The sequence below is a fragment of the Drosophila gunungcola genome, unplaced genomic scaffold, assembly GCF_025200985.1.
Source record: "Drosophila gunungcola strain Sukarami unplaced genomic scaffold, Dgunungcola_SK_2 000001F, whole genome shotgun sequence".
Classification (NCBI taxonomy): Eukaryota; Metazoa; Arthropoda; class Insecta; order Diptera; family Drosophilidae; genus Drosophila; species Drosophila gunungcola.
Genome location: NW_026453197.1, coordinates 6,028,886 through 6,056,121, shown reverse-complemented (window position 1 = coordinate 6,056,121; position 27,236 = coordinate 6,028,886). Strand labels below are relative to the sequence as shown.

At 39.0% G+C, this 27,236-nt stretch overlaps 1 protein-coding gene across 2 annotated transcripts in view; it reads right to left on the bottom strand.

The window, feature by feature from the left end:
- Nucleotides 1-27,236, bottom strand: part of LOC128261559 (protein nubbin) — a 44,764-nt gene that overhangs the window by 6,301 nt on the left and 11,227 nt on the right. Inside the window, exon 3 of one of the 2 annotated variants that reach the window (XM_052995322.1) lies at nt 8,367-8,903. In XM_052995322.1, coding sequence (XP_052851282.1) covers nt 8,367-8,903 — 537 coding nt within the window. Of the gene's footprint in view, nt 1-3,253; nt 3,883-8,366; nt 8,904-27,236 lie in introns of those variants that run through there. The other variant, XM_052995323.1, reaches the window with a different exon arrangement.

Below are 27,236 nucleotides of genomic sequence, written 5' to 3'. Positions count from 1 at the left end.
CACTTCTGTCGCCCCATTTGGCCACGCCTTTGGCCGCTAATTAAGCGGCACAACTGCTGCCAGTTGAAGTGGTGCGGCATATGTGCGGATCTTAAATATATATATCGGCTGGAGTTTGGTTAGGTAGATGAACATTTTACAAAAACCCGGCGTTAAAATGCCACATAAATTATGTAACTTGGAGGTGGAGAGTCCGGGAAATTCAACACCCTCGCGCGTGTCCAGCACGAGTGAAATGAGCAGTATTTGAATCGTTTTGAGAATTTTACAGTTTTTGGCAGAGAATTTGGCGAAAACCACAGGCCACCCCCAAAAGGCGACTGGGAAATAAATACAATTTTTGAGAATCGCCCAGCGGGGGTGGCGGTTTATGATGGCCGAGGGGAAAATCGGATACATTGGGATGTGTGGCGCACACAATTAGTCAATGACCTCGACAGTTGGCTGGCTGGGGGTGGCTGGGGGTGGCTAACACAAACACACTGGCAGACCAATCCACCAACCAACCGACCATCCGACCGACCATATATGCTATATGTTCATCACGTGCGCAGACTGAGACTGACTATCGATTGAGTCGTCGTCGTCGGCGGCGGCGGAAGCTGCGTGTCTTGAACTCTTGACCCCTCCATTTCGTCATGTGAGTAGCCGAAAAATAACATAAATAAATAAAATAAAATATAATAGAGTGAAGGGAAAGCAAACATGATGTGCGTGCTCCTTCGGCCTTTGCCTCTGTCTGTATATTCGTAGCAAAACAAAACTAGCAAAATCGCCAAAAGAGAGAAAGCTTCAAATGCGGCGAAATGAAAGCTTGATTAAGGATTTCGAGAGAGTACGAAAACAATTAAGGAGAGTATTATTTTAGGCTCAGGAGCTGAGAGCAAGAACAGTGATAAAGGATGTCTTCAGAATCGTTGTCTTAAAGATACCTCAACAATTGCTATAAGCATTTGTCATTTATGTTGCAGGACCATTCTGCTTTATAACTAACAAATAAAGAATGTGCATACCCAATGCCAGCAAATGTAGGCTTAGAGTACTAAGACAATTGCTAATTAAATATTCAACTAGCAGTGTTAATACTTTACTAAACAACTCAACTGGTCTTCAGGTCTTAACTGATTTTCGAACCACTTTTTAAGCCTTGTTGACTTTTCGATTATCACTCAGTCTGCATTACCAAACAATATTGTCTCCATTTTCTATCGATTTCCGCTTTGCAATTGTAAATCTTAATCGACTATTCATTTATTTCCTTATGGTTCCAAGAAATACCCATAAAAAGTTGAGCCAACGGACACACGCCCTCTTTCTTGATCGGTTTTTATAGCGGCGATAGGTGATAAGACGAAATAGTGGAATAAAAAAACCATGAGCTCATGGACAGCGACTAAAAATAATGTTATTATTCAAGTTGGACATTGTCGTCAATTGCCGCGACTGTAATCGGCCAAATATATTAATTTAAAACTGATTGGCGAACGAGTATTTTCCATGAGCTTCGCTTCGATTAATTTATTAAAATCATCAATATATGACGAAACTTGTTTACTCTTAGAGGTTGACTTCTTGGAATCTTTAAGTATTGTGCAGGTGTGCAGAATATTGGCTCGATTTTGGTTTGGGCGATAAGCGGTCGCGATAAGCAAATCGTATTGTACAAGGTAAACTCTTATATGAATACCATGAGACATATATTAGCTATCGTTAGTTCTTAGATTAGAGGAGGAGCCATTTGCGTCACGTGCTCGAAACGTGGCACATAAGTACTCCCGCACGTAGAAGTGCTGATTTGTATAAGGTTAAAATTCCCCATTGTTATCCTCTAACGTCTATCTCATTTGAATGTCCCATTGTCACCTGCTTATCTGGCGACCCGTTTAGGCCAGTTAACTACCAAATTACTCACTTTCCATTCGTCAAATTTTACATAATCAATCATAGCCCATTCTAAAGTACCCGTCTTAAGTCCGTACCACTTGGTACACCTCAAGTATGGCTCATCGGAATTATTACGCATATTCCGTATTCCACACTCGACGATTTTTTTTCAACATTTGTCATCGAAATGCGCTTTTTTATTGGCCCGCATTTGCTGTGCTTCGAAAACGATAATTGATAAGGTAACAAATTAAAAGTATTGTTTACAACGGCCAAGCGGTTCCATTGAGTGCCCATCGCCACCAGTCGCAGTACCCCTTACCGTACCTATTTACATGGTCATATTTGTGGGCTAGTTGTGCAAGAAATGCGTCTTTAATAAATATTTTTTATGGTCCGGCATTTGTAATACTCATATGTTGTTAGTTTATAGTTCCCGCCCGGCACCGCCTGGGTCTTGAGACCCGACTTTAAGTGGGTCGCTGGGAGTTAATATTTATGGCAGAGACACCTGTACCGGTGTTTATTTTCAATAAGCAGATTGCAGTTTTCTTTGTTCTAGGTGTTTGGGCATTGAGACTTGGGCTTTTAGTTTGCGCAGAGCACCTGACTCAGTCATGGTAATTTTCACGAGGTCTGGCTTAGTAAAAAAATTGAAATTCGGATTCGGCACAAGCGGTTGGGGAAATCGGAATTGGGTGGATATTAGTGGGTGTTTCATTGGAACATTTTTATATGTTCCCATTAGAAAAGTTCTTATTGGGGATATTTTAGATTTTTTGAAATAAATACTTATTAAACTAATAATTTGTCTGTTTAATATAAAATAACTTGTTTCTGAAAGATCGACTACACTTGTTTTAGATATAATGCATTTATTAATAATAAATGATGAAAAAATATATACATTTTGATGATTCAAGGATCTTAAGATTTAAAGCTTATTCACACCAATTTGATAACTATTTTCAATAAAAAGGTATATACAAAAAGAATTGAAATTTGAAAAATAAAACGAACTGCAAAACATAATCTGAGTCCTTTTGCTTAAAGATTGATTATTAAACATCAAAGGAAGCTTTTTAGGTAGAAACTATTTTGTTTTAGCGCAAATATAAAAAGAAAGTGGGAATTAAAGAAACAATAATTTTAATATATGTAAGAAAGCGTACAAAAAATATTTACTGAAAACAAAAGTTTACATAAGCATACTGAAAACATAGCTGACTCAAAAAACTCCAATAAATACGAAATATATAGGCGCCATTGACGTTTGTTTAGATATTTTAAAATGCTTAATAGTACAAGTTTAAGGCCTGTTTGTGATGTTTTGCGGTGCCAACAATTAATTAACTTAACATTAACTTACATCGATTTTGCATAATGTGGACGGCGGCCTCGCGGGCGCTGGTCGGTGTGGATTTGAGCAAATCGCGCTTCAAGGAGTTGCTATTATCCTCGGGACTTGCGGTGTGCCAACGTAGCTCCGACATAACCATTTTCACAACTCAATAGTGCAATGCAAATGTTTATATGCGATATGTTCAATGTTTTAAGCACTGTCTATTCACTTAAGCACTGGGTTCTGTTCTGATTGTTTCTTTATTGGTGTTTGGTATCTGTTAGTTATATATTTTGTGTGTTTGTTTGGAAGCGCCGCTTTCGTGTGGACGCGTTCGTGTCTCGTGTGAAACTGACAACAGAGAAGCGGTCGCAGCGGTCAGGACACCTCTGCCAACTAACGGATAATCGTTCTAGGCCTGAATGTTTGGGATTGTATGATGATGATGGTGTCTGCTCTCTCTTTCTCGCTCGCTGGCCGCTCTCTCTCGCTCTCTCTCCCTTTCCCTTTGCCGGCGTTTGGGATTTTGAGTTCAAAACTGGTGTGTTTGTTGCACCCCTAAAAAAGCGTTAAGGGTTGATTTGGCCTTTTTTTAACACACACACACACACAGACACGAATGGGGGTAAAAAACCGACTGGGGAAATGGTGGCGTATACTTGATAAAAAAACGCGATTCAGACGCTCTTGCGATGCGCTCCACACGTTTAACTGGTTCCACTTTTGCGCGTCGACTGCAGTCTAGTTGAAACTTGAGACAAAAGGCAGAATCGAAGGCAGAAGAGCGAGAGAGCGTCGTGGAGCTTTGGGGCACGCTCTCTTTCTCCCTCTCTAGCGTTAGAAATGCGTTCCACACACCCACAGTCCAATTGGAGTAGAAAGGAGAAGTTCTTACGCTCTCTCGCTCTCGTTTTGAGTGATTTGGCAGAGTGTGCGAGTGAATTGTAAACTAACGCACACATTTTATGCGCTTTAAAATGTAGTGTGCGAGTGTATGAGTCGGGGGCTCCCTCGTTTGTGGTTCGTTCACTTTGCTCGTGGGCTCCATTGTTGTGTGTCTGTGTGTGTGAGATGCGTGCGCTTGTTTGGGGTGTGGCTTAAAATTTAAATTCGGCTTTCAAATAGCAATGGATTTTTTATACGGCCGCGCTCTTTGGGGCTGTATGTGTGTATGCATATTATTTTATGATTGGCGAGTCAAAAATGCTGTGTGTGTTGCTGGTCTATGTAAAAATATTTTAAAGCTGCGTCGACGTCGACTGCAGCAGAGCCCCTTTCCCTCAATTCTCTAAAACCTCATTTTATATTTCCAGCATTGTCGTCTTCTGATTTCGCTCTTTGTTCTGGCTCCCGTTTCCTCTCAGCCTTTGCAATTTTATTTGCCATTCATGTATGCACACATGTGCGGAGTGCGCCCCTACCCAAAAAAAAAACAACGCACCCACCCACTCCTCCAAAAGTCGGCATCTCCTTTTTTGAGCTTGCCACCCACTTGGCAATATTTTCTTTCGTTTTGCTTTTATTCCTGGGTCTTCGCAGATTTTTTTTATTCTTTTATGATTTGTTTTGGTTCTCTGCTTATTTTTACTTCGATAAGAACCGACATTTATGGTGACAAATATTGGCAGCATTGGAAAAAATTTAAACAATGTAAAACTATAAAATCGTTGCTTTTATCGACCTGTTTTAAAATACTTTTTTTAAATTTATAAACTTTTTTTCAAAGGTATTTTAATTTACAATAGTATTTCTTAAAATTCGCACATTATTGTAAATTAAACCAATGTTAATTAAGATTTAGAAACATTTATGTGCATATAAGTAATGCCTCGTACTTTTTTAACAAAAACTTCGCATAATAAATGCCTTTTAAAAACTCCTGTGACCAACAAAATCCTGTACAGAGTTCAACTTCCATGAATATTTGTATGCATATTGAAAAACAAATGTTTTTTATATTCTCAGGAACTGGAAGACAAACAAATTATAATGAAAAAGTCAAATTTCCAAGGCGAGAGAACCATATAAAAAACTAGCCCGACTACCTGACCACTGCACAATGTTCACATTTATTTTTTATACGCACATCCCTTTGTTATAGAAAAAAATCATAAAAAATTGTTACAAAGTCATAAAAAGTTAAAAATTACAAACAGGTAAGAAGCGAATATGAGCTGGAGAGGGAGGACTGCCCTGAGGAATCAGTGACTGGGTCCTGGCAAGCGTTTAACGATTCCATCAATGATAGACACCCAGGTTCTGTTTAGTTTTCCTTCAGTCTGAAGCATTTCGCGCTCCTAGCCACCTTTTTTACGACGCGTTTCGGCTCTGTAAACTGGCTCGATTTCCACGTAAATCATAAAACATTCGATACGTTTGGTAACACAGTGTACCGAGTCGTTCAAGTCAGTCAGAAAGTCGATTTTTTGATCAGCATCCTGGGTCTACATGTTAATTAGCCCATAAGGCATTGGTCCACTTCGACTACTGGTCATCCGCTCTCTCACGTTCGCAAAGAGCTGTTAAAAAGAAGGATTTTTGGGAAGTCCTTTCGGCTGTTTGTGGTATATTAGGCGGAACACAAACTGGGAATCATATACATAACAAAAAAGCTTTTTTTTTTCGATTTCGTGATTTATAGTTTATTGAAATAAATAAATTTATTTCCCTCCTTTGTAGCAATTAAAGCTTTAACGAATTACAATTACGCTGAATATTACTATTTTCACGAACTAAGTACATATTTGCTGAGATATATATCACAATATATAAATTTTGCTATTTTAAATTTGAGTTAATTTAATATATCCTATCCTATTCCATTGATAAGCAGTTATTTTCAATTATTTTTAAATAAATATATCATATTTGTTATTCTTAAAACTTTTACGAAAATGTTTATATTATTATAAGCCAGTGCAGGGTATCAAATAGTCAATTCAGTTCAGAATATTTCGCTGATGTTGACTTGCTGACCGTTTGACTTTTTTATTTGCGTGAACTCGAACTGCGTCTATATGGCCTACTGTGCGTGTCCATAAAAAATATCAAAACTATTTGTCGGCTCGCCCGCTATCCCCCTCTCTGTTCGGCATTCCCTTCCCCTTTCGCACTCACCTCACAGTGCGATGCGTCCTTGTGGACCATCGTAAAAGAAAATTCGTTGCCGAGAATTACTTAAGTCAATGTAGGCAAAGATCATAAAAAAGGCAAAAAGTCCAGAAGAGTTGAACCTGGCAAACAACATTTTTATTGGGGCAGCCGGAAAATATTAAAAAGAAAAAGGAAAGGGAATTTTCCGTAACCATTTGGAGGGTACTTGGTAAATTGTTCGAGAAAATAATGAAAAGTGAAATGTCTAATGAAGTCGTAAAGTGTTTTGGACCAACAAACATGTTGGCATGTGTTTGTGCCTTAGTGAATCTTCCTCTTTGGGGCTTGTACTTGTGGGTTTTTGATTTTAGATTTAAGTGCATTAAATAATAGGAAAAAGGAAACTGAATTTGAAGTAAACAAAAAGTAATTGTTTTGGACCAATAAATTTTGTGGGACTAGTTTATGTGCAGAACCCACAAGATGAAATTGAAATTTCTTTCCGAAATATCTTTTAACATAAAAAATGTAAGTCAATATAAGTAAAATTTTTACAACAGTTTTTGCACTTATTTTTGAAAGTCATCCGCCCCTCAGCATTATACGTTTTGCACCCTTTTCAGAAACTATAGAGTGCATCAGAAAACTCACCCTCAGTTCTTCGAGAGTGTGTGCGTTAATTAAATTTGTCCCTCATTCTAATCAGCAGCTTAGCATCTACTAAAATCCGCTCACAATTTTGCTTGAAATTATAGGAAATTTGAACTCAAAAAACTTGGGGATGTTCCAAGGAGGGTAGCTCTTCTGAAAATTAGGAAGGAAAAGGAAAAGCTGCAGCAGCCAGGCCTTGGACAATTTATTCATGATCCTTGGCATCGCATTCCCCTATGGTTTTTTACATATCTCCGATGGCAACATCAATTCAGACTTTTTCATTGTTTTGGGTAACATGATGAAGCACCGAATCATCGATGTCGAGGATGACATTCAATGACATTCTTTGATTCTTATTTATGTTCTTACAGAAAACTCGGTCTGTTTTTTTGGATAGAAAAGAACAGAAATCAATTGCGTTGTCTCTGCCTACCTCGGAATATTTCTTAAAAAACAAACGATAGAGCGAGGCTAAACAATTGAATGGCAAAGAACACGCTACGGTATTTTGCTGGCATTTGACACCCCAAAGTAAGGACAAGCATTGGCAGGACCCTCAGGTAGTGAGTGCCGAGGTCTGAGATATGCATATCCGAGGCGTTTACCTACCCCCAGCAGCAGCAGTTTTTTTTCCGCTTTTTTATGCAATTTTTAGCATGAAAATTTGAGTTTCCTTCTTTTGGTTCAGGGGTAGTTAGGGAACTTTCTCTGCGTTTCATTTTTTCGGGAGTTTTATAGCGAGTTTCCTTAATTGCGTTTTTTCTTTTCCTTACTATTTCGAGTGTACCGAGATCTCAGATTGTGGTTGCTAACGGTTTTTGATTTATTTTGCGCCTTTTCCTCAAAAAACATAAATTAAGGTACTCTCTCGAGCATTTTTGGTCGAGCCTTATTTTGCGGAAGTTCCCACGAGTTTTAAGGTAAAAAACGGAAATCTTTTTGCATGCCTTGAGCTGTCAGTCGGACAGAGGACAGTCGGTAAATTAGGTATTTGCTTAGGGTAATTGGAAGGTAGAAGAGAAGGACTAGAAACTATTCAAAGATAAGTGTTTCTAATGCGGGGTCCAAGATCTTTTGATTGGGAATTGAATAATTGATTGTTCCAAAAATGTTTCAGAAAAAACCGATTTCAAAAGATTTGTGAAATTTAGATAGTTTTAGTGCATTGCCTTTCAATATGCCATAAACATAACTTGAAAAGTCACTATGTATTTAATAGAGAGGATATTTTAGGCAATGATCATTTATTTCTATTGGCATTCCAACAATATTTAATGCTAATGCTGAAACAGTTTAATAAAAAGCTCAGCAAAATCTGGTATTTCATTTGCCTCCGCTTCGTGAAAGTCCTTTTAACTTTAATTTCCATCGTATCAGTTCTTTCTCTACTCACCACTTGGGTTCTGCAATTTCAGGCACTGCTCTAAATCTCGCACATCCTTGCTGGCATTGTTCAAGTGGCCATAGAGAGCAACTGCTGCTCCGGTCAGTCCTAGGTCCTCTGCCTCCCCCTCCTCCTCCTCCTCCTCCTCCTCCGCACCCTGCTCCTGCTCCTGCTCCTCCACTTTCAACTGCAGAGGCGACGAAGCATTGTTGTTGGCAATCTGAGCTGGATGCAGCCGTTCGGCTCCTTTATCCTTTGGCTGCTCACCATATTCATCACACGATTGCAACTTCAATTCGAGCGTTGGCTTCTTGTCCCGTGTCGCCTTGTCCTTTTCCGCCTGGGGGGAGGGGGTGAGGCAGGACACCAGGGTAGAGGAGGCGGGGGACGACGAGACGAAGGAGCTGCTGTGATTTGCGCTGACATCGCGCATATTTGTGTCAACAGCAGTCAAAGTTCCATCTTTGTTATCCTCGTGGCTCGTTAGGACGGCTTCATTCGCAGCCCCGGCATGTTGTTGGCTTGGCTCGAATTTAAAGTTGCCAACTGCAAAAGAGGACATTCGAGGCTGGTTACATTATCGATGAGAAAAATGTATTCATTAAGATTTAACTTTGCTAAGATAGCTGTGTAAGTCAGAAAGTTTTAAATTTTTGGGTCAATCTATGTAAAATTCATTTAAGATACGATTACATTAAAAGACTGGAAAAATGGTATAGAAAAGGAATTAAAATTTGTAATATTTTTAATTTTATTTAAGTCTTGTTCTTCCTATCACTCTTTTTAAAAACTGTAGAGACTTAATACACACAGAAAACATTTTTTTTTAATTCAAACCCCATCTTAGATCAACAGTAAATCATGCAAACACCATTTTGTAGGCTTATATATTCAAATCGCAGCCAGAGAACCAATCACAGGCTCAAATCGCTATCTCTTAAAGGGTTGACTTCGGCATTTACATAAGCCTCTCGTTGTGGAATCACAGCAACCCTTTTTTTATGATTCACCCCGTGTCCCATTTAAATAAGCTTCCCTCTGGTGGGCCATAAAAAAGGGGTTGATTTACATAAAAAACGGGAGGACTGAGTCGTGCCTTCATTTTAATATTTTCCCTTGGGGTTGACGGCCCAATACGCACACTCCAGGAAATATGCTGATAGCGTCATATTTTCCCCGCTTTCGAAGTGGAGAGGGGGAGGAGAGGTTAGCCGGAGGGGGGCTCTTAAAAAAGCAACCAACCGGGCACATTTCATTGGCTGAAGAGCCTGCACTCGGCATGAGGCCCAAAAAAGAACGGGGAAAAATGAAAAATATTTTCATGGCAAGGCGTTGAAATGTCTCTGGGTAACTGATGCTTGAAATAGCGGCAGGACATCGCCATCATGTGTTCATTGAGTCCTGTTCCTGTTGCTGGGTAAATTCAATGTTCAGGAATGCCACTAAAAAATGAGTCACATGGATGGGTTTGAAGTGTGAAAGTTCTTGGAAGAGGGAGGAAATTAAAAGGGGAAGGCCGAAATTTGCTGGAATGTGTGATATTGTAAGTAAGGGAAGATAAATTAACGAAGCAAGATTTAAATGAATCTTAAGATCGTTGAAGGCTTTAAATATTTATTTAAAAAGTTTTTACTTTTAAAATGTCTTTGCAGTGGAAACGTTCATTATTTTACGTTTTAGTCATTAAGGTACTAATCTTTAAATCTACAAATTAGCAGTCTTTTGAAGCTAGCCATACCACAAAGATAATCCTTCAGTTACCAACAATGTCACCTTTGTTATACCGCTTTCTTTTTGCGTTTCCAAGAATTCATAGTTTTTTATCGCAAAGTATTTAGGATCTGCGATTTTTCAGGATTTCAATTTCTCGCTTCAGCGAACAAATCGCTGCCTGTTGCGCAACCTGAATATCTTAGAAAATTTAAACTTCTGAGGGTAGGCCGACAGGGATATAATAAGGATAAATGCAACTACAAACGAATTGCAGCGTTAAACCAAAAGACAACAAAGACGCAGAAATTATTAGATTTTTTACCGTTTGACAGGTCATTTCAATTGCACAATTACGAGGAAGTGGCAGCACCAAGAAAGGGATCCTCCTTCGGTCATAAATTTGTGTCAGCCAGGGTTTTTAATTAAGGAGCTATCAGAGGAGAGACCTGCCCGAGATCGATGTGCGTCCATCTCTCTTCCTCCCCCGAAAGCCAGGTGTATGCGGAATCAAAGAAGGTGTTGCTGGGTTCCTCGTCCAGAAGGATTCTATACCGCAATACAGGAGCAGTCGAACCATCGTGGGAACTGCACATTGCGCAAAGGACAATACGTCGACCTCACATAACCAAGTGCAATTTGGCTTTTGTCCCATGGCAACTGCACAACACCCGCTGTGTATCTCGGCACACAAAGTGTAACTGTAACACTGGCCAAGGAAACACTGGAGAAGAACCCGGTGCTAGACAATAGCGAATCTGGAGAATCGGGGAATGATGATCACCGACCAGCGACCATTGTGATCACTTGGCTACGCACCAAAAATAAGCGAAACAAAACGGCAGCGGCAGTACAATGAACGAAGTGATTATTGTTGCGACTTTTGCTCTTTTGTGTATGCGAAACGTGAATTTATTGCTTCTTCTTTTGCGACCTTTTATACAGTATCTTAAGGTATTCTAATTTTTTTAAGATATTTGAAACAGCGCAGTTGGAAACAAGGCTAGCATTTGTTTCTACTCCATTAGTAAACTAAGTGATTTTTAAAAGAATATTGTAGCCCTTTAAAAATTGAAAACTTACTCGAAACTTTAAAAAGTCAAGTAGTTCCTGCTTTTAACTTAATTCACAGATCAAAGCAAGCGACTGTGTAATGTGTCTTTAGCTCTCAGTGTTTCACAAGATTTCTTTAATCAAATTCAGTTCTCAACGTGACTTTTGGCAGGCAGCTTGGAGCTATCGTTTCTAAACAATTGCAATTTAGGGCTAAGAAAGTAGTCATTGCACCAAGATGAATAAAATTGAAATGAGCCTTGGCGATATAATCAAGTTGAATCGAAGTCTGAAAAAAGGTCAAGGAGCTCGTGGCGATCCTGGACGAGCTCGTCTCCCTGGTGGCCAAGGAGGAGGTACAGGATCGTTCAGGAATCCAGGGTCAGGAAGTGGAGTCAAGTCGCGCAGGGAAACTGGACGCATTCAGAAGTCCAAGTTCGCTTGGGGCAACACTGGACGCTTTCAGAAGTCCAAGTCCAAGTCCAACGGAGAAAACGGGCCCGCTCGTGTCATGGTTTGCAATTTGGACTATGGCGTTTCCGACACGGATATTGAAGAACTGTTTAAGGCCTGTGGGATGATGCGAAAAGCAAATGTGCATTTTGATAGCTTTGGCTTCTCACTGGGCACCGCCGATGTGATATTCAAGTATCGCGATGACGCCATAAAGGCCATCAAGAAGTTTCAAGGCATACTATTGGACGGACGACCCATGAAATTACATCTGCTTATGGGCGCAAACGATGTCGAGCATAATTCCTTCGAACCTCATCCTTTCAAGCCTCGTCCTTTCAAGTCTCGTCCTTTCAAGAGTGATTCTATCAAGCCCCGAAGCCAAGATGACGGTTCTACAAGTTATAGCAGCTCCAGGCTGGTCCGGGACCCATACAGGGTCAGCATGGGACAACAAAAATATAAATATATATAATCACAGAAAAATAAAAGGCGTCGGGAACTTCTGGTATCAAGAAGTGCATTTCCTCTTTAAACTTGTAGTAGTTTTCCATAAATATTAATACGTGACTAGAAGAGAACGCCACTCTCGAGATTAACGACTAACGAGATTATTTTAACTCAACAGAATTTCCAGGAAACCAAACTTGCTTTCAAGATGGTTTTCGGATGTTATAGATTTTGGGAAAAGCCCTAATTTTTTTTAACAAATCTGAGCTTAAGATTAAGTTTATTTTAGAATAATTTGTATTTATTTGTCGGCTTAGAATTTGGAACACTAAATAGTAAATGTATTTTAATGATGTTTTTTTATCTTTGCTTTGTCGTATGATTTGTATTTCTTATTTCTTTTTTGATCCCGCCCAATTCGTGTATTAATACACTGGCAGCAATTCTTCGGAGCTTGGCGCTCATTTAAATAACGGTGCGCTCTGTTTAATGCGCTTATAGCACGCAACGTGGCTTTTTTTTTTGCATACACTGAGCACAATTAGCGCATTTAATGTGCAGTGCGTTCGTCCCTCCGCCAACCCCCGCCCCCCGTCCATTCGCTTGACGCCCCCGCTTCTTACACGCCTTTCTACACTTCGGTGCTTGTTTGCATAAATTTCGTGCCAGGCACTTGCGCCCCTCTCGCGCCGTCTCTTTCCCGACCACACTTTGCATGTGCAGCCGCTCGAGACGACCGCCTTGCCTCTCTTTCCCCCCAAACGGTCTTCTGCGTTTTTGCGTTTTGTAATTGCAGTTATTTGGCCCAAGTCGCGCATTATAAAAGCAAACATCAGCGGGCCGCAAAAAAATGGTTTTAAGTTGCGTAAACTCTTATTAAATACATAAATTTAATTCAATTTTTATTTCTTTTGCATTTAAATTTGCTTTGGCAGCTCTGCAAATTAAGTGAAAATGTGTTGCAAGTTCATAATTATAGAGGATTTTTCAATTGCTGCCTGTGCAAGTTATAGGCTAAGGTTGATATGTTTGAAATTGGGAAATAAACAATTCATTGGTGTTTAATTGAAAAGTAATAGCTTTTAATGCGGTAAATGTTTGATATTAAAAGAATATGTCCGTATGTTTTAAAGGTTCAGTAGAAAAAATTGATATTTTCTTGTAAGGTACTGATAAATAAAGGTTTTTAGATTATTGTTCTACTACCCTTTCCCACGATTCCCGAGTACCCGCAATATTTTCGCATTTTTTTAATGGGTTTTTCTCTAGCTTTACCCAGTTTTTAGCAATTTAAAATCAACTTTTCCCAAGAAAATGGTTGATTTAATGCTGGTGGTGATAAAACCCTATTTTTCGCACCAAAAAATACGTTACGAAATTGTGTAAAAATTGTACAAATAATTTCAAGAGGTTAAATGTCACTTAAGCGGATTTGATTTTAGTTTATTTTTTCTCACCCTGAGATTCAGGCAATTACTTGCCGATTTTTTCATATTTTTTACCAAATTTTGAGCGCGCAAAATAATGAAAATTTTAATGGCAGCTGCTCATGACGCAATAAAGGGGTGGAAAAGGGGCTACATAAAATGTGGGCATGGCTCTAAAATCAAAAAGAAAAATATAAAAAACTGAGTGTACATGAGTTTTCAACCCTATTTTGCATGAACATGAATGATAAGCAAAAAAACAAAGTTTTTAAAACTCCCGAGGGCCAATAAAAAATTGTTTGAAATAAAAAATTGAATGGGGTTGGATGCTATGTATCAGAAGAGATATCATTGTGATCACCACGACACAAAAAATCGAAAGCAGCGCGTGCTGGGAGAAGGATGCGCCTTTCGCTCGAGTCCTTAAACCGAGCGTGCTGCGCATGCGCGCCTTGTTTGTTATTGTCCCTGTTGTGTAACCCAATCCCCGGATCCCTGTAAGGGTTAGAAGACCCTGCTTTAAAATTGTTTCGAGTGAGTCGCTGAATTTTTGAAAACAGAGAATGTTTTGTCGTCGTCGCTAAATGTGGCGGAACTTGCAGCTTCCAAGGGCAACGCATCGCATTTATCATCATTAGAGGATGCTCGACACACGCATATCGCTATCGATCGAATATCCTGCCCCGACATCCTTTCACTTTTGTGCCAAAGGCTTGTGGCCACTGCGGGTCGCAGCTGCTTTCCCTCTATTTGTTTGGAAATTAAATTTGACATGCAAACATTTTCACATTTCCCCCTTTCTGTTGGAGGAGAGGGGGTGGTGTCCCACGTCCTGCGAAAGGATTTTCAATTCAAATTCGATCTGTCGCCGCTGACTTCCTTGTAACACGATACCAGAGTGAAAGTAATTTGCGACAAATTTTCACATTTTCCATTTCCATTGGCACACACAAAAGTGAAAGCCATGCAAATGCCTTAACAGATGTTTTTCGACTTGGAAAATGGTTTTCGTCTGGCAATGTGGCGAACGCCGACGAAAATCTGTTAGCTAAAAATGTTAACAAGCGAAATTAATGAGCCCTGCAACATGAGCAAGAAAATATTATTTACGTTTCCATTTCCCTGCAATTCTTCTTTTTCATAGCAAAAAGTTATTACTTTAGATGCCTAGCTAAGATATGTGTTAAGTGAATAATTATGGAGTTTGTCCGTAGAGGGAGTGGCTGTGATTGGCAACGTTAATAGTTCATCAATTTTAATAACAATGAACAAATGAGATTTAATACAATTGTTGTTTTATGTTAAAATGTAAGTAGTTTTCTTTGTGCTATATTATTTAAAGTAAAACACTTGAAATTATATTAATATTTTAATGGCACATATTTTAAGGCTAGGCAAGCATATATAAGCATTTACCATTCATGCATTTAAATTGTTCATATAAAATCAACCTGTTTGCATGAAATTGCACTTTCCTGCTCAGAAACAAATCCCTTGCACAATAGGCCAAAGATGTTCCATTTAGGAACCCGCACAAACACTTTCCGATGCATTTTCCCATGCAAATTTCCCTTAAGGTGATTTTGCATAAGATTGAGCTGGAAAACAACCCTAAGAAGTCTGGGAACATTGTGTGGGACCCATCGGCAATGAGGCAATCTCACCTGCGAGTGCATGGAAAATTGCAAAACCAGGTAGTCAGGATGCAAGGACAACTTTCACTGCCTTCCACTTGAACGGAGATTGGGCTAAGAAGTACGAGGACCGAAAGGATCCGAAACTCATTTCGCATTATCCTATTGATGGGCACTCATTATTATTTATTATTTCTCCTCTTTGAATATGCAGCAAGGTGCGTTCTGGGACGTGGGAATGTAAACAAGTCGCCCGTCTTGGGGGAGTTTCTTCTAATTGTGTGTTTTTTTTTTTTGCAAAGGATTTTTGCCAATAGTCGGCTCCCGGCACTTGCTGTGCCTTCCATAAATTAAACGAAATTTAATTGTATTTCGAACAAAATAAAACCCAGGAAGGGAATTGCTGCCACCCTTCCACCAAGATGATTCCCATGTTTTTGATGTTTTTGGTTCCCAATTTTTTTTCCTGCCCGAGCGGATATTGAGCCAATGGTTTTATTTGATTGTCTGGGGCAGTCAATTGGTCAATGCTGCAACTGAGAAACGGGGAACACGGAAGTGCACAAATACATAAATCAAATAGTGCTCAATTGCCGAGGATGAAAGGGAAATGCAGGTGTCCCGGTGAACATACAAATTCCAAATATATTGGGTTCGGAAATCTACAAAATGCTTGTCAATGTATGTCAAAATAAACCAAGTTAGTCATTCGGCTGGAAGCTTAAATCTCTCACCTATTTTTTATTTTAAATTTACTCAAGCAGTTTAATTTTTTATTTTTTTTAAACAAATTATTTGTAAGTTTTTTCATTTCTGAAACTTGCCTCAAATACATTAATACGGGCTTTCCAAACATTGAACTGTCTTAAGTTCAGCTGGCTGTCTTTTTACTCGCAATATACGCAAACATTGTGCCCCACATTAGTCATGGTAATTGCCAGCAATAATTGCAATAACAATTAGTACAATTATTGCAATTTACTTGAATCATATGTGTGTGTGTGTGCCTCGATGTATTTGAGTTTCTGTAATTTTCAATTTGCAAATACAAAACTCATTATTATTTGCACACTTTTTAAAATCGAAATAAACGCGGCAAACTATTTGAATTTCATTATAATCCCCTCTTGCTGTGAGCCATTTAAATAAATTTCAAATATTTCCATTTCGCTTTGTTAGTTGCCGGAGTTTTTCGCACTTTTTCTTCGTACAACACGCAATATTTTCTCCCCTCTTCCTTTGGCACAAATTTCCATATCTTTATGCAAAAAAATAAAAAACAAAAAACAAAAAGAAACTCGTTGCACTTCATAAATTTTTTAACTGGCTGTGGCAGCAGAACCCCCTTATTAGCTTTACAGTTTTACTGGGGATGCGTGCCACAGTCAAACCGACTAAAATAAAGCAAAGAGGCAAAAGCAAAGCGAAAAATCATTGAAAAATGCTTTCAACTTTGCCGCTGTTGAAATGTGGCAGCCAAAGATCAAAGTCAAGGATCAGAAATCTCGACTCTGTTCTTGTCTTGTTATGATGATTTCTTCGGCTGTCTTCTCATCGTCATCCCAGGCAGCCAATCCATCCGTCCATTCGTCCATTCGTCCATCCAGCCAATCCATCCATCCATCCATCCAATCCATTCATAATAATGCGAAAATCGGCAACAAAAGTTAAGAGAATCAAAAGCGGCAGCGGATAAGAGTCAAAAGGGGGGTAGGAGCAAAAAATTTGCTCAGCTTGAAACAAAAGCCGCTCAACAAGTCCGTTTTGAGACCCCTGCACTACTTGTTGATCTTCTGACAGCGTTAAACGAGTTAAAAAAAACATTTTTCTGTTCTTAGTTGACATTCATCTTGGACTCAGTCACAGTCAGAGTTTCTGGCCAAGTCCCAGGCTGTCTCTAAGCGCGGTTTAAAAACAAATTGACATTGAAACTAAAAAAATTTATATAAATGTCACACAGCCGAGGGGAAAGCAGCAAGATCTTTATGGTTGTCAATATCATCATCTACTTGAATTATTTCTAATAACTTCCACGTGTTTTTTTCCAAGTGGATAATGGCAAAAGCCTTTCAAATAATATAAACAGTTTTAAATCTTTAGATCAACATTATATAACATTGATAAGAATAATATATAAAAAATGAATCATTAAAATGAGTACTTACTTTACACTAAAATTTTAATGGTGAGATCGTTAGGAAGACCAAGTATCTTATTTAGATCTCTAGAGAAGTATACATTTAAGCATGTGGAATTACATATTTTAAAGGTACTAAAATAGTTCCCCAAACCTATTTTAATTACCCAATAGCTTTCTATCATTACTGCCTAAGCTTAGCAATTATTTCGCACTTAAACTACTGTTTTGGTAGATGATGTAAACTTATGGGAGGAAAAAGTAACTTTTAAATGGAAGCAACACAATCAAAACACGAAATGTACGCAAATAAGCCAAAGTTGTAATTTTTCAATTGAATGAACAGCGGCAACAACAATTGCATTTTCGTTGTAGAACGCACGCATATTGGCAGTCAGGGTTACCTTACCAACAAGTTGGTGGGGAAAGAGGGATGGGTAATTAGCATGCATTGCGATTAACATATAATTAATTGTAGGTAGAATACAACAAAAAAAAAGTGCAGCAACGGCAACAAATTATATTTCGCTGCAAATTGCTACAAAAACAAAAAAAGAGCTTGCAGCCAGAACAACAACAAATAATTATCAACGACGGGATCTAAGCGGCGATCGCATGCAAAATACATTCCCTGGGTGCAAAATATCGCAGAGAACACGAAAAGAGCGACAAAGGCGAGCCGGGATCATCGGCCAAATAAATACCCTTAACGAGTAATAAAAGTGTCAAGAAACTTAATATTTTGAATTATTTTACTGACTTTAATCAGTAGTAATTAGAAATAGTTCAAATGTTGTTAGACAAAATACAAAATTACAAAGTATATAAAATAAAAATGCTTCAGAACATGTATTTGAAACTAATACATTAGTTCTGGATACTTATAGGTACAAGTGCTAGCACATTAAGTGTTAAGTTAACATTTGAATAAAGTTAAAATTAAAAAAAATTATATTAAAAGCATAATTATTTATTACTGCCATAAAGCTTAAGTCTCTTATAAAGGCAATGTAATATTCATTAATATTGTCTATCATTTTGGAGCAAACTCCTCGATATAGCATTAGATACCCGTCCATGAACACAGTGTATTTCAGATAGCAACAGGTGCAATGCATTGCGCACTAATTAGTTGCACAACAGACCGAAAAAACAACAAAAGATACGCAAATATTTGTTGCTGTTTTTGCTGCCTTCATAACTGAGCTGAGCTGAGCTGAACTGAACTAAGCTTTGCAATTGAGACTCGGATGGAAAAAGCAGCGATGTCGATCCAGCATTTGTCTGCAGGCGCATAACAGTTTGTCTCGGCAAAAGTTCAATTAACGCATATTCATAGAGAAATACTATGTGATAAAGGAGTGGGGGTACAGAGGGAGACAAACCACTTAAGAGCTCAAACAGGCCAGAACGTCTGCAAATCGAAAGACTGAGGCAACGAACCTCGCTGGCATCTCCGCAGAGCGGCATTGGCCAAGAGGGAATAAAGGAGCGAGGGGATGGACGTAGCTGGAGCAAGCAATTGCTTTCCAGCACTGTGGCATATGCAAATTTCCCTATAAATCAGCTGAGATCCATCGATTCAAAGCCATATTTCTCTCTCTCCAGCTGTGAACGCCAAATGAAGTTCTCAACAGCAATCGGGCCAAAAGCGTTCAATTAGCTGACCCCGGGGGGTGCCACCAGCCACCAGTTGGGGCAGTCCCAAATGCACTGGGAATATATTGGTTACATGTTAATATCTAAATGAGTGTATTTGAAATTCATTTAAGAGAAAACATCAAATGGAGTTCTCTGCAAACATTGTCTAAGATAAAAGTGTTCTATTATTAATTGACATTCTCTAGCACTGTTTTTAGATGATCTCTCTTGGTGATATATCTTTTATATAAAGATATAATTATCAGCAGCCATATACGAATAAAATATTCAATTTCATCCTATTTCCAGTGCATCTAGTTTCGCGTGTATTTCGTTTTCCATATTTTTGTCATTCTATAGCGGCCCGTAGCATGCATTTATATTTTTATTGCATCTTAAAGGTTGGACCCCTTCGTCCCACTTCCACTAGAGGCCGCACTTTACCTGGGGTAATTAGCAAATGTTTAATTATAGTTCACAATTCGCTAGTTGCTCCTTCTTTTCAGCTTCGGCTCTGGGTTCTTTTGGCTTAACTAATTGCTCTTGGTGACTTGGCTTGACTTGCTGAGCAACTGAGTAAGTTGTAGTTGCTGCGATAGGGGAACTGACACAATTGCCTGTCAATTGTAATTAGTTTTGCTTTTTGAGCATTGCAAAGAAGTGGATAAGACGAGGTGAGGACTTAAGTCATGTGCAGTTATCCAGAAGTTGGTCTTCGGGTTGCAGTTTTTCCATCGAAAATATTTTTATAGCAGTGGATTTTTGAAATAGATTAAATAGACAATCACTTTCCCAGTAACAATGAAAATAATTATTTTTTATTTTGCAAAACATTGCAAAAAGCCATCTAGCGTTGAGTAGACATATTAAATCTAGGGGTGAGTTTTTTCCAATTGAATTACCAAAATCTGGTAAGAATTCTTATTAGACTTTTAGGGGCTGTAATTTCTGACTTATTTTAAAATAAACATTTGGACCGAAAAATATGTAGATTAACCCGTTAATTTCAATCTTAATTGTACGGTTTTTAAAGACTTGCCCCTAGAGGAGTTTAAGATTCAAAAGTTAAACTGTGTGAAATTTGTTTACTCATAAAAAAAGAGCGATCACAGCAGTTTAATAACCTGTACAAAAATGATAAAACTTTTTGACCTAGAACAATTATCTAAATATAAATAAATCTGAAAAGACCAAATACAATGCGACAATGACTTTATTGCTATTGTTTAGCCATAAATCTACCGTTTCCCAGAGAGCAAACACATCAAGAAAGTTTCTTTTATTCGGCAGCCAAAACAACAAATTCTTCTATTTAATACTATTTTTAACTTGTTTGACTTCTTTACGGAGCTTGTCTGCCGCTTGTCTACGGTTGCAATTGAGGTGCAAAAAAAAGCGAAATAGTTAATAATAATAGCCACAACAAAAGCCAACGCCGTGAATTGGACAAGTTTTGCCGGCGACCAGGCCACAATGATTCACCAGCCAAACCAGCAAAGTCCACAATGAAGCGATCTCGTGACAGACAATTGCTGACAGTTGCAGCGACATCTAGCGGCGGGTGCCAAAGTGTTAAATAACAATTACTACTTTATGAAGTTGTTGTTGTCATTGTTTTCGATGTTTATGATGGAGGAGGGCAGGGATCACAAGGCACAAGGGGCCAAGGAGGAGGGCAGGGAGCTAATTAGTCGAGCAGACGGGCGGGGGCCGTATAGCCAAATCGAATAAGGGAACGCAAGGGTTTACCAAAACTAATTTCAGATATGCATCGGCCGATGTTGCTGCCACGGCTGCCGCAGCACGCCCTCCATTGTGGCCAAGAGGTCGCTTCTGTTGGACGATCACGGCCGAAAGAGGAGCCTTAACCTGAACCTGAACCTGCCCGGCTCTTTCGGCTTGAATTAAAACCAATCACAGTAACATGCAAAAAGAATCTGCAGCAACATGTTGCCCGAGCGCATGTACATACACCTGGGGTCAGAACAATAGCACTTGTAAGTTTTCTAATTTATTTTTTTAAATTTTGTATTTTTACATTATATTATTTAAAAATGTTTAAAAATGCAGATCAGCTTACTTTAAATAATTCAACAAAAAAATTAAAATTGTATAATAAGCTGTTAAGTTTTCTTATGCTTCTGTATTAAACGAGATATTATACTTTAAAATTGGCAAAAAGTACATGTTACTTGATCTCAAAACGGGTATTTTTAAATTTTGGACCTGTCTATGAAATTTAGTAGTCCGATTTGTAAAAAAAAAATCTAAAATGTTAAAAAGTTACTTTACCTCGATGTTAGGTCGATTTTTCTATAATTTTTCTTTCATTCCTATAGAAGGTTCTCTTTGCAAAAGTATTCAAATTTGTATTAAATACAGAAGCCGAGATTGACATCAACAAAATTAGCCATAGTTGAAAAGAATAAATTCTTCAATATTTTTAATTGGAATTTAAAATTTTGTATAACTTCTAGTGTTAACTTGCTAGTGTTCTGACTGTCCCTGTTCATATACAGAGAGAGGATCTCTTTTGGCTCAGCGTAAAAGTTATATACAAAAGTAATATTCGTCATAATCATAATGATAGGCTTTCAGAGCTGCAGCAGCAGCAGCCGCCATGGCAGTTGATTATGATGATGACTCGCGTCCTTCTTTCGCAGGCACAGCAGCAACAACAACTCACAAAGTAGCCGCATATAGAGGGGCGTGGGGGCTGCTTTTTTTTTTTTTGGGGGGGGGGGGGGGGGGGGTGTCCAAGTGGCAGGGGGAGGCACTACGGCAATTCCAAGTCGTCAGTCTTACGTACGACGTCCGCACGATCCATGCAAATTAAATGAAACGTACGAAAGGCGCAAGCAGCAAAAAGTTCCCATGACTTTGGCAATGGATGATCGGTTCAGGTTCATGTTGTGGGTAGGGGTGCTGAGGGGAGGGGGTCTATAAGGGGGATAGTCACTCTGGTAACTTGCAGATCGGGATGCAGTCGGGCACAGGTCCAACCTGCGGTCTCGCTGTACATTGTACGCTCTTTTTAGCTGCGCCTCATTTTCCCATTCATCCCATTCAATTCACTTGCGTTGTTGCCAAGCACCGAAAAAAAAAGATGGTATCGAATAAAAATCCATTGCTTTTAAATACTGAAAAATTGTATGTACTTATTATTATAAAGTTATCAGTTTTATAAGACTTATCTGGCAAAATTAATATTCGAAATTGTGGATAGCTAAACAGTTAAACTGATTTTTAAGTTCACTTGATTGTTTTATATTGGACCCATTTTAAAAGTCTGATAAGTTGTTATTTCGATTTATGTTTGTAGCTGTAATTCTTTTCAGTGCAATTTTCGTAGTTTGTACACGTTGCTGCCGTGGCTGTTGCTGCTCGCATTCGAGTGTCATAAATCCTTTCGGCTTAATAATATGCACCTTTCTGTAAATTCCGTAGTTGTGGCTGACTCTTGCAGCTCCAATAATGGCGGCTAAAGTTGCTGGTGCGCAAAGATACATTCCAATATATGAAATATTGATTTAATCTTTTGGCTGACTGTATTTGAAAACCAAAATTTGCTGATATACCATGTCATTGATTTCATGGTATAGATTATTTGAAACTGATTAATTTTATAGTTTCTTCGAAGTATTGGCCAATTTGGGCTGACTTTTTTGATAATATGGTTTCTGGAATCAATGATTCAGGTAAGTATGCTTGCTTGTTATTATAATTTTAAAATATTAAAAAATATGGTACACCATTTAAAAATGACTTAGCAGTTAAGAAAAACAGCTGAGGTGGCGCTCCCTTTCCATACAAAGTGTGGTCAGGGCACTTAACAGAAATGAAACCGAAAACACCGCCGAGGACGACTGACTCGAACGTCAACTTGCAAATGTGTTGAAAAGTAATAAAAATGTTGGCACAATTTTATAACCGCAAAAGCGTCAGATGAGCACAACTTTTGCACCAGGCCAGCGACTGGCGTTAAACTGAGCCTCATAAAAGTCGGCGTCATGGGGAGAGTGAATAGTGTAGAGTGGCGCGAAGACTTGGCCTGAAGAGGAGTCTTCGGCGCCTGCTGAAGTCTAAAGACTAAAGACTCTGAAGGTCAGTTGACGGGGAGTGAGAGCGATTTGAAAAGAGTTTGCCGCCAGCGGTGTTGTGCTTGGCTCCCTGAATGAGATTTCCTGAATTATGAATTCAAAATTAATACCAGGAACTGTCTAAGCAATCGCTACCGAAGACCCAGCTCCTCCTTGGCGACCATTAATCTTTGCCGTAGCTGGCAAATTGTTTTTATGTTTCGCTCTGCAAACTCAGGTAGGTCCTGTTTAGGCTTCGCTTCCTGCGGTTCCTGCTCTTGGCCTTGTTCGAAACTCAATTTGCCAGCTAACTGTAAAAGAGGTTGCCGTCTAACGCCTCCCGGCCGAAAGGAACTTGGTTAATTGTGTTCCCAGGAAACTCCGTCCAGGCCACAAAGCTAATTTGCCTACGAAATGTTGTCGGGATCTTTGGGCAAAGTCAATTAATTTTGGCACAGGCAAGAACAGTGGTTTGCGGGTCGTATAATGGATTATTGGAGGAGTGTTCTTTTTACTTTCAACCACTTAAAATAAAAACCTTGTTTAATTTTCACGTGGAATAAAACAAGTATACATTCTTAGTTAAGACAGAGGTGAAAAATATTGAACTAAGCTAATTATTAAAACAACACACAAAGAAAAGGAACATAATAAACATAAATAGGGTATACAAAAATTATTTTTTTTCCTAATAAAAATAAATAAAGCCACTTTCAACTATATACTTTTGACCCTTACAACATTTTGTAAAGTAAAATGTTAATAGCCTCAATTATCATGCCCCCAACCACTGTGGCCCCCACAACAATTTAACCCAAAACTCTCTCACCCTTTATCTCCCAGGAACAGGGATAATTTGAGCACATTTTCAAAGAAGAACATGTCCGCTGACCCGCGGGATCCGCGACTCCCTTTAATGGGTCTGCAATTTTCATATGACAAGCCAGGCGAGATTCGCGGGCAATTTGAATCCGCGGATCCTCGGCGACCCGAAGACTTAAAATTATGATTAAGTATGATCATCTGGTACTCTCACATGGCCCCATCGCTTGGCTTATATGCCGAGCAATAATAAAAAGCGGAAATGCTAATGATAGGGTTTCGCAGTTCGAACATTGACTGAGCAGGGAGTTCCACCAGTCCTCCCTCGAACATATCCTTTCTGGCCAAAAAAACTCACGTTCCACACTCGAAAATGAAACAAATTTATAGTTCTTATACCTTTGTCTCTGCGCCTGCTGCTCGCCAGGCTCTTTGAAATTATTATTTATGCATATAATTTGACCAGCTGCCTTTTTGGGTTTTCTGCGGAAAGACTCGTCGTCGATGGATTTTTATGAGAAGCCGTCCGTCGGTGCCAAAACGTAGGCAAATTTCCTCACAGCCACAAAACCGAAATAAAATATCACGTCTCAACTTTATTATGGCTAATTGGAGGCGAAGTCTGTGGCGGTGCAAATTAAATCGCTGGCTGCGAGGCCCACGAGGCGTATGAGTTACGACGCGCTCAGTTCGCTGGAAATTGAGCGGCTTGCGTTCTGAAGAAGGCGCCAGGATGCAGGCAGCCCCAGACTGACTGCATTGCTCAATTCAAACAGAACGTAGCACAAATTTACCATTTTTTATGGTAAACATATTGAAGAGGCACTTGGCTCGGTTCCTTTGGCCACTGCCCATTGGCCAGCAATCAAACTGAGTTAACTGCCCGATCGTGCCTGAACGCCTTTCGTTTGAAACGGAATCGAATGCAATTGCTTATGCAATTTTATTAAAAATTTTTAAATGCCATGCAAAGAAAGCTTTCCCAGGGGTAGTTTAATTAAAGGAAACGTTACGTGTGTATCCAAATGAAAATGACATTAACAGCAAAATGGAGTTATTACAGCACTCTTTTATATCATCAAACAGCTAAGTTATTTCCCTAGTGAATCTATTACAATATAGAAAAATAGATGAAGTCAATAGACAAATATTTTATAAAGTAAAATTGTTTTGCAATTTTAAATTTGTTAGTTAAAATAAAATATTTAAATAAGTGCTGTCAAAAATTTTATGCTTATTATAAATAAACTTCTCAAAATCTGTTCCTTAGAAAATAAAATTCATTTGGTTTAAAAAATAACACATTACTCCTAACTTTTTTTCTCATGGTTCAACAGTAAAGCAAAGTGGCAAAAAAAGAGACTCTATACTCTCACTCTATAATATGTGAACTAAATGTATTTTGTTAGCCTCTAAAAAAATTTATATATATAACGTGACAATTAAAAAACCTTGTTAAACCAACTTAACCCACAATTACCATAAGTGTACATTTTATTACCCACCCATTGGCATAACCAACTTCTGCACAAAAACTATCGGCTCCCACACACATAAATTTTGTGTGCAAAAAATTATTATCTGCACCCATCGAAACATATTTGTTTAAGTTCAGCCCAAAAAGACGCTGCCGAAAAAGAAAACACAGGCCAAAAATCGAAGTAAAGCCAAAGACAAAAGAGGCTTTCCCACAAAACAAATTCCCAGGGCCCTATGCCTAAGCATGCATAATTTTAATTTATTTGTAGCAGCAGCAGCAGCAGCACAGACAACTGGCCAACTAATAAAAGTAAAAAGCAAAACCTGAGCAGTCCAAAATGAAGCAAAAGCAGCAAAAGCCAGGCAAAATACTGAAGCTGGGGCCAAGGAATATTTATGGAAATACCTTCGGGGCGGAGCTCCCGAATTGCGAAAACGTTGATCAAATTTTGCCAGATAAGCGACGACGACGACGACGACGAAGACGAGCGTGGATGATGATGGTGATGGTTATGGTTGTGGTCCAAAGCCCGGAGCTTTGCGATGTGAGCGTGACTGAAGCATATTGAAATTGGCCCAAGTTAAAGCAGGTGCAAAAGTCAATTTAACGAAATTAAGTAAATGGCGATGGGGTAATGGAAATCTGAATGGGTGCTTAATAGTTATATCGGTTTTCTAATATATTTGACTAAATGCAGATTTATACTAAGTGTTTATACTAAGTGGTTCCTGGTCTTAGAATTTTAAATTATATAATCGTATGCATTTTAATACCGAAAGCAAGACATCGATTTTACTCTTAGGTATAGTTGTTAAATTAATCGACAATTCTTTTTTATCGTAAGTACAAAATAAAGAATTTATAAATATTCTGAGTTTATTCTCATATTCTGACACACATTCACTAATGTAATACTGGAATAATAGATTGAGTAAAAGATACAAAAATCCAAAAGTAATTTAAACATAAAACTTGATGTTCACGGGTCAAGAAACACGCATAATTTTTACCATTTAATAATTTAATATATATATATATAAAAATAATTTATTATCAATTTTTTTTCCTATGCATAGGTCCTTGGAAATTTGTATTACCTATTTTTATAACTCCAAAAATATTTCAAGCATAATTTTTCCATTCAATAACAGCTTAATTGAAACGGTTTTTAATCAAAACGAGTATAATTTATTATCAATTTTGGTTTCTGTGCACAGGTTCTTGGAAATTTGTGTTACTTGCCAAACCCAAGACTTCCGTAAGTCCGTGCCTCACGCACCCATCTCCAGACCATCAAGCTCATATGCATGTCGAGGTCTCCGAGTCATCAGCCAAAGGAGTAGGAGTTCGCGGGGGCCACGGGCGGATGGGGGAGGGGCCGGAGGAGGAGGAGGCTGCAGCGGCTTCAACTCTGCGGCTGCCTTACAACGTCATCAGTTTTTGAAGGCGTTGCCAAAGAGCAACCGCCGCGGCGACTGTGGGAACTCATGTTGCATGCTGCACACATACAACTCGCCACGAAAGCGGTACGCAGTCCGCAGTCCACAGTCCACAGTCCGCAGTCCGCAACTCCCCTCTGAACCGATATCGTGCCTCTGAAATCTGCATTCGGGCCTCGGCCGGGGCCCCAACTCGTTTGCATTTCTTATTTGCGGCGGCAGCGGCCTCAGCCCTCGTCAGATTGGCTGGCGTAATCTGTTTTAACTTGGCTCGAACTTGTACTGGATGGATGTGGATGTGGAGGTGCCTGCACTCCCCGCTTTTGACGGTAGTCGTGCTTTGGTTATAAAAATTGAAGCCGCCATTAAATTCTGACAGTTGTCAGCTCTCGCGGTTCGTTCGGACTCGCAGTCAACTTAAGTAGTTAGGAGCCCGGATCGGCTGGGCTTAATGGCCGCTGAGCCTGGCCAAATGGCTGATGATCGCCCGTCCAGGGATTTGGTTATATGGCTGTGATGGCTAAGGAGCTGTAGAACGTTTCTCCCAGCAATTT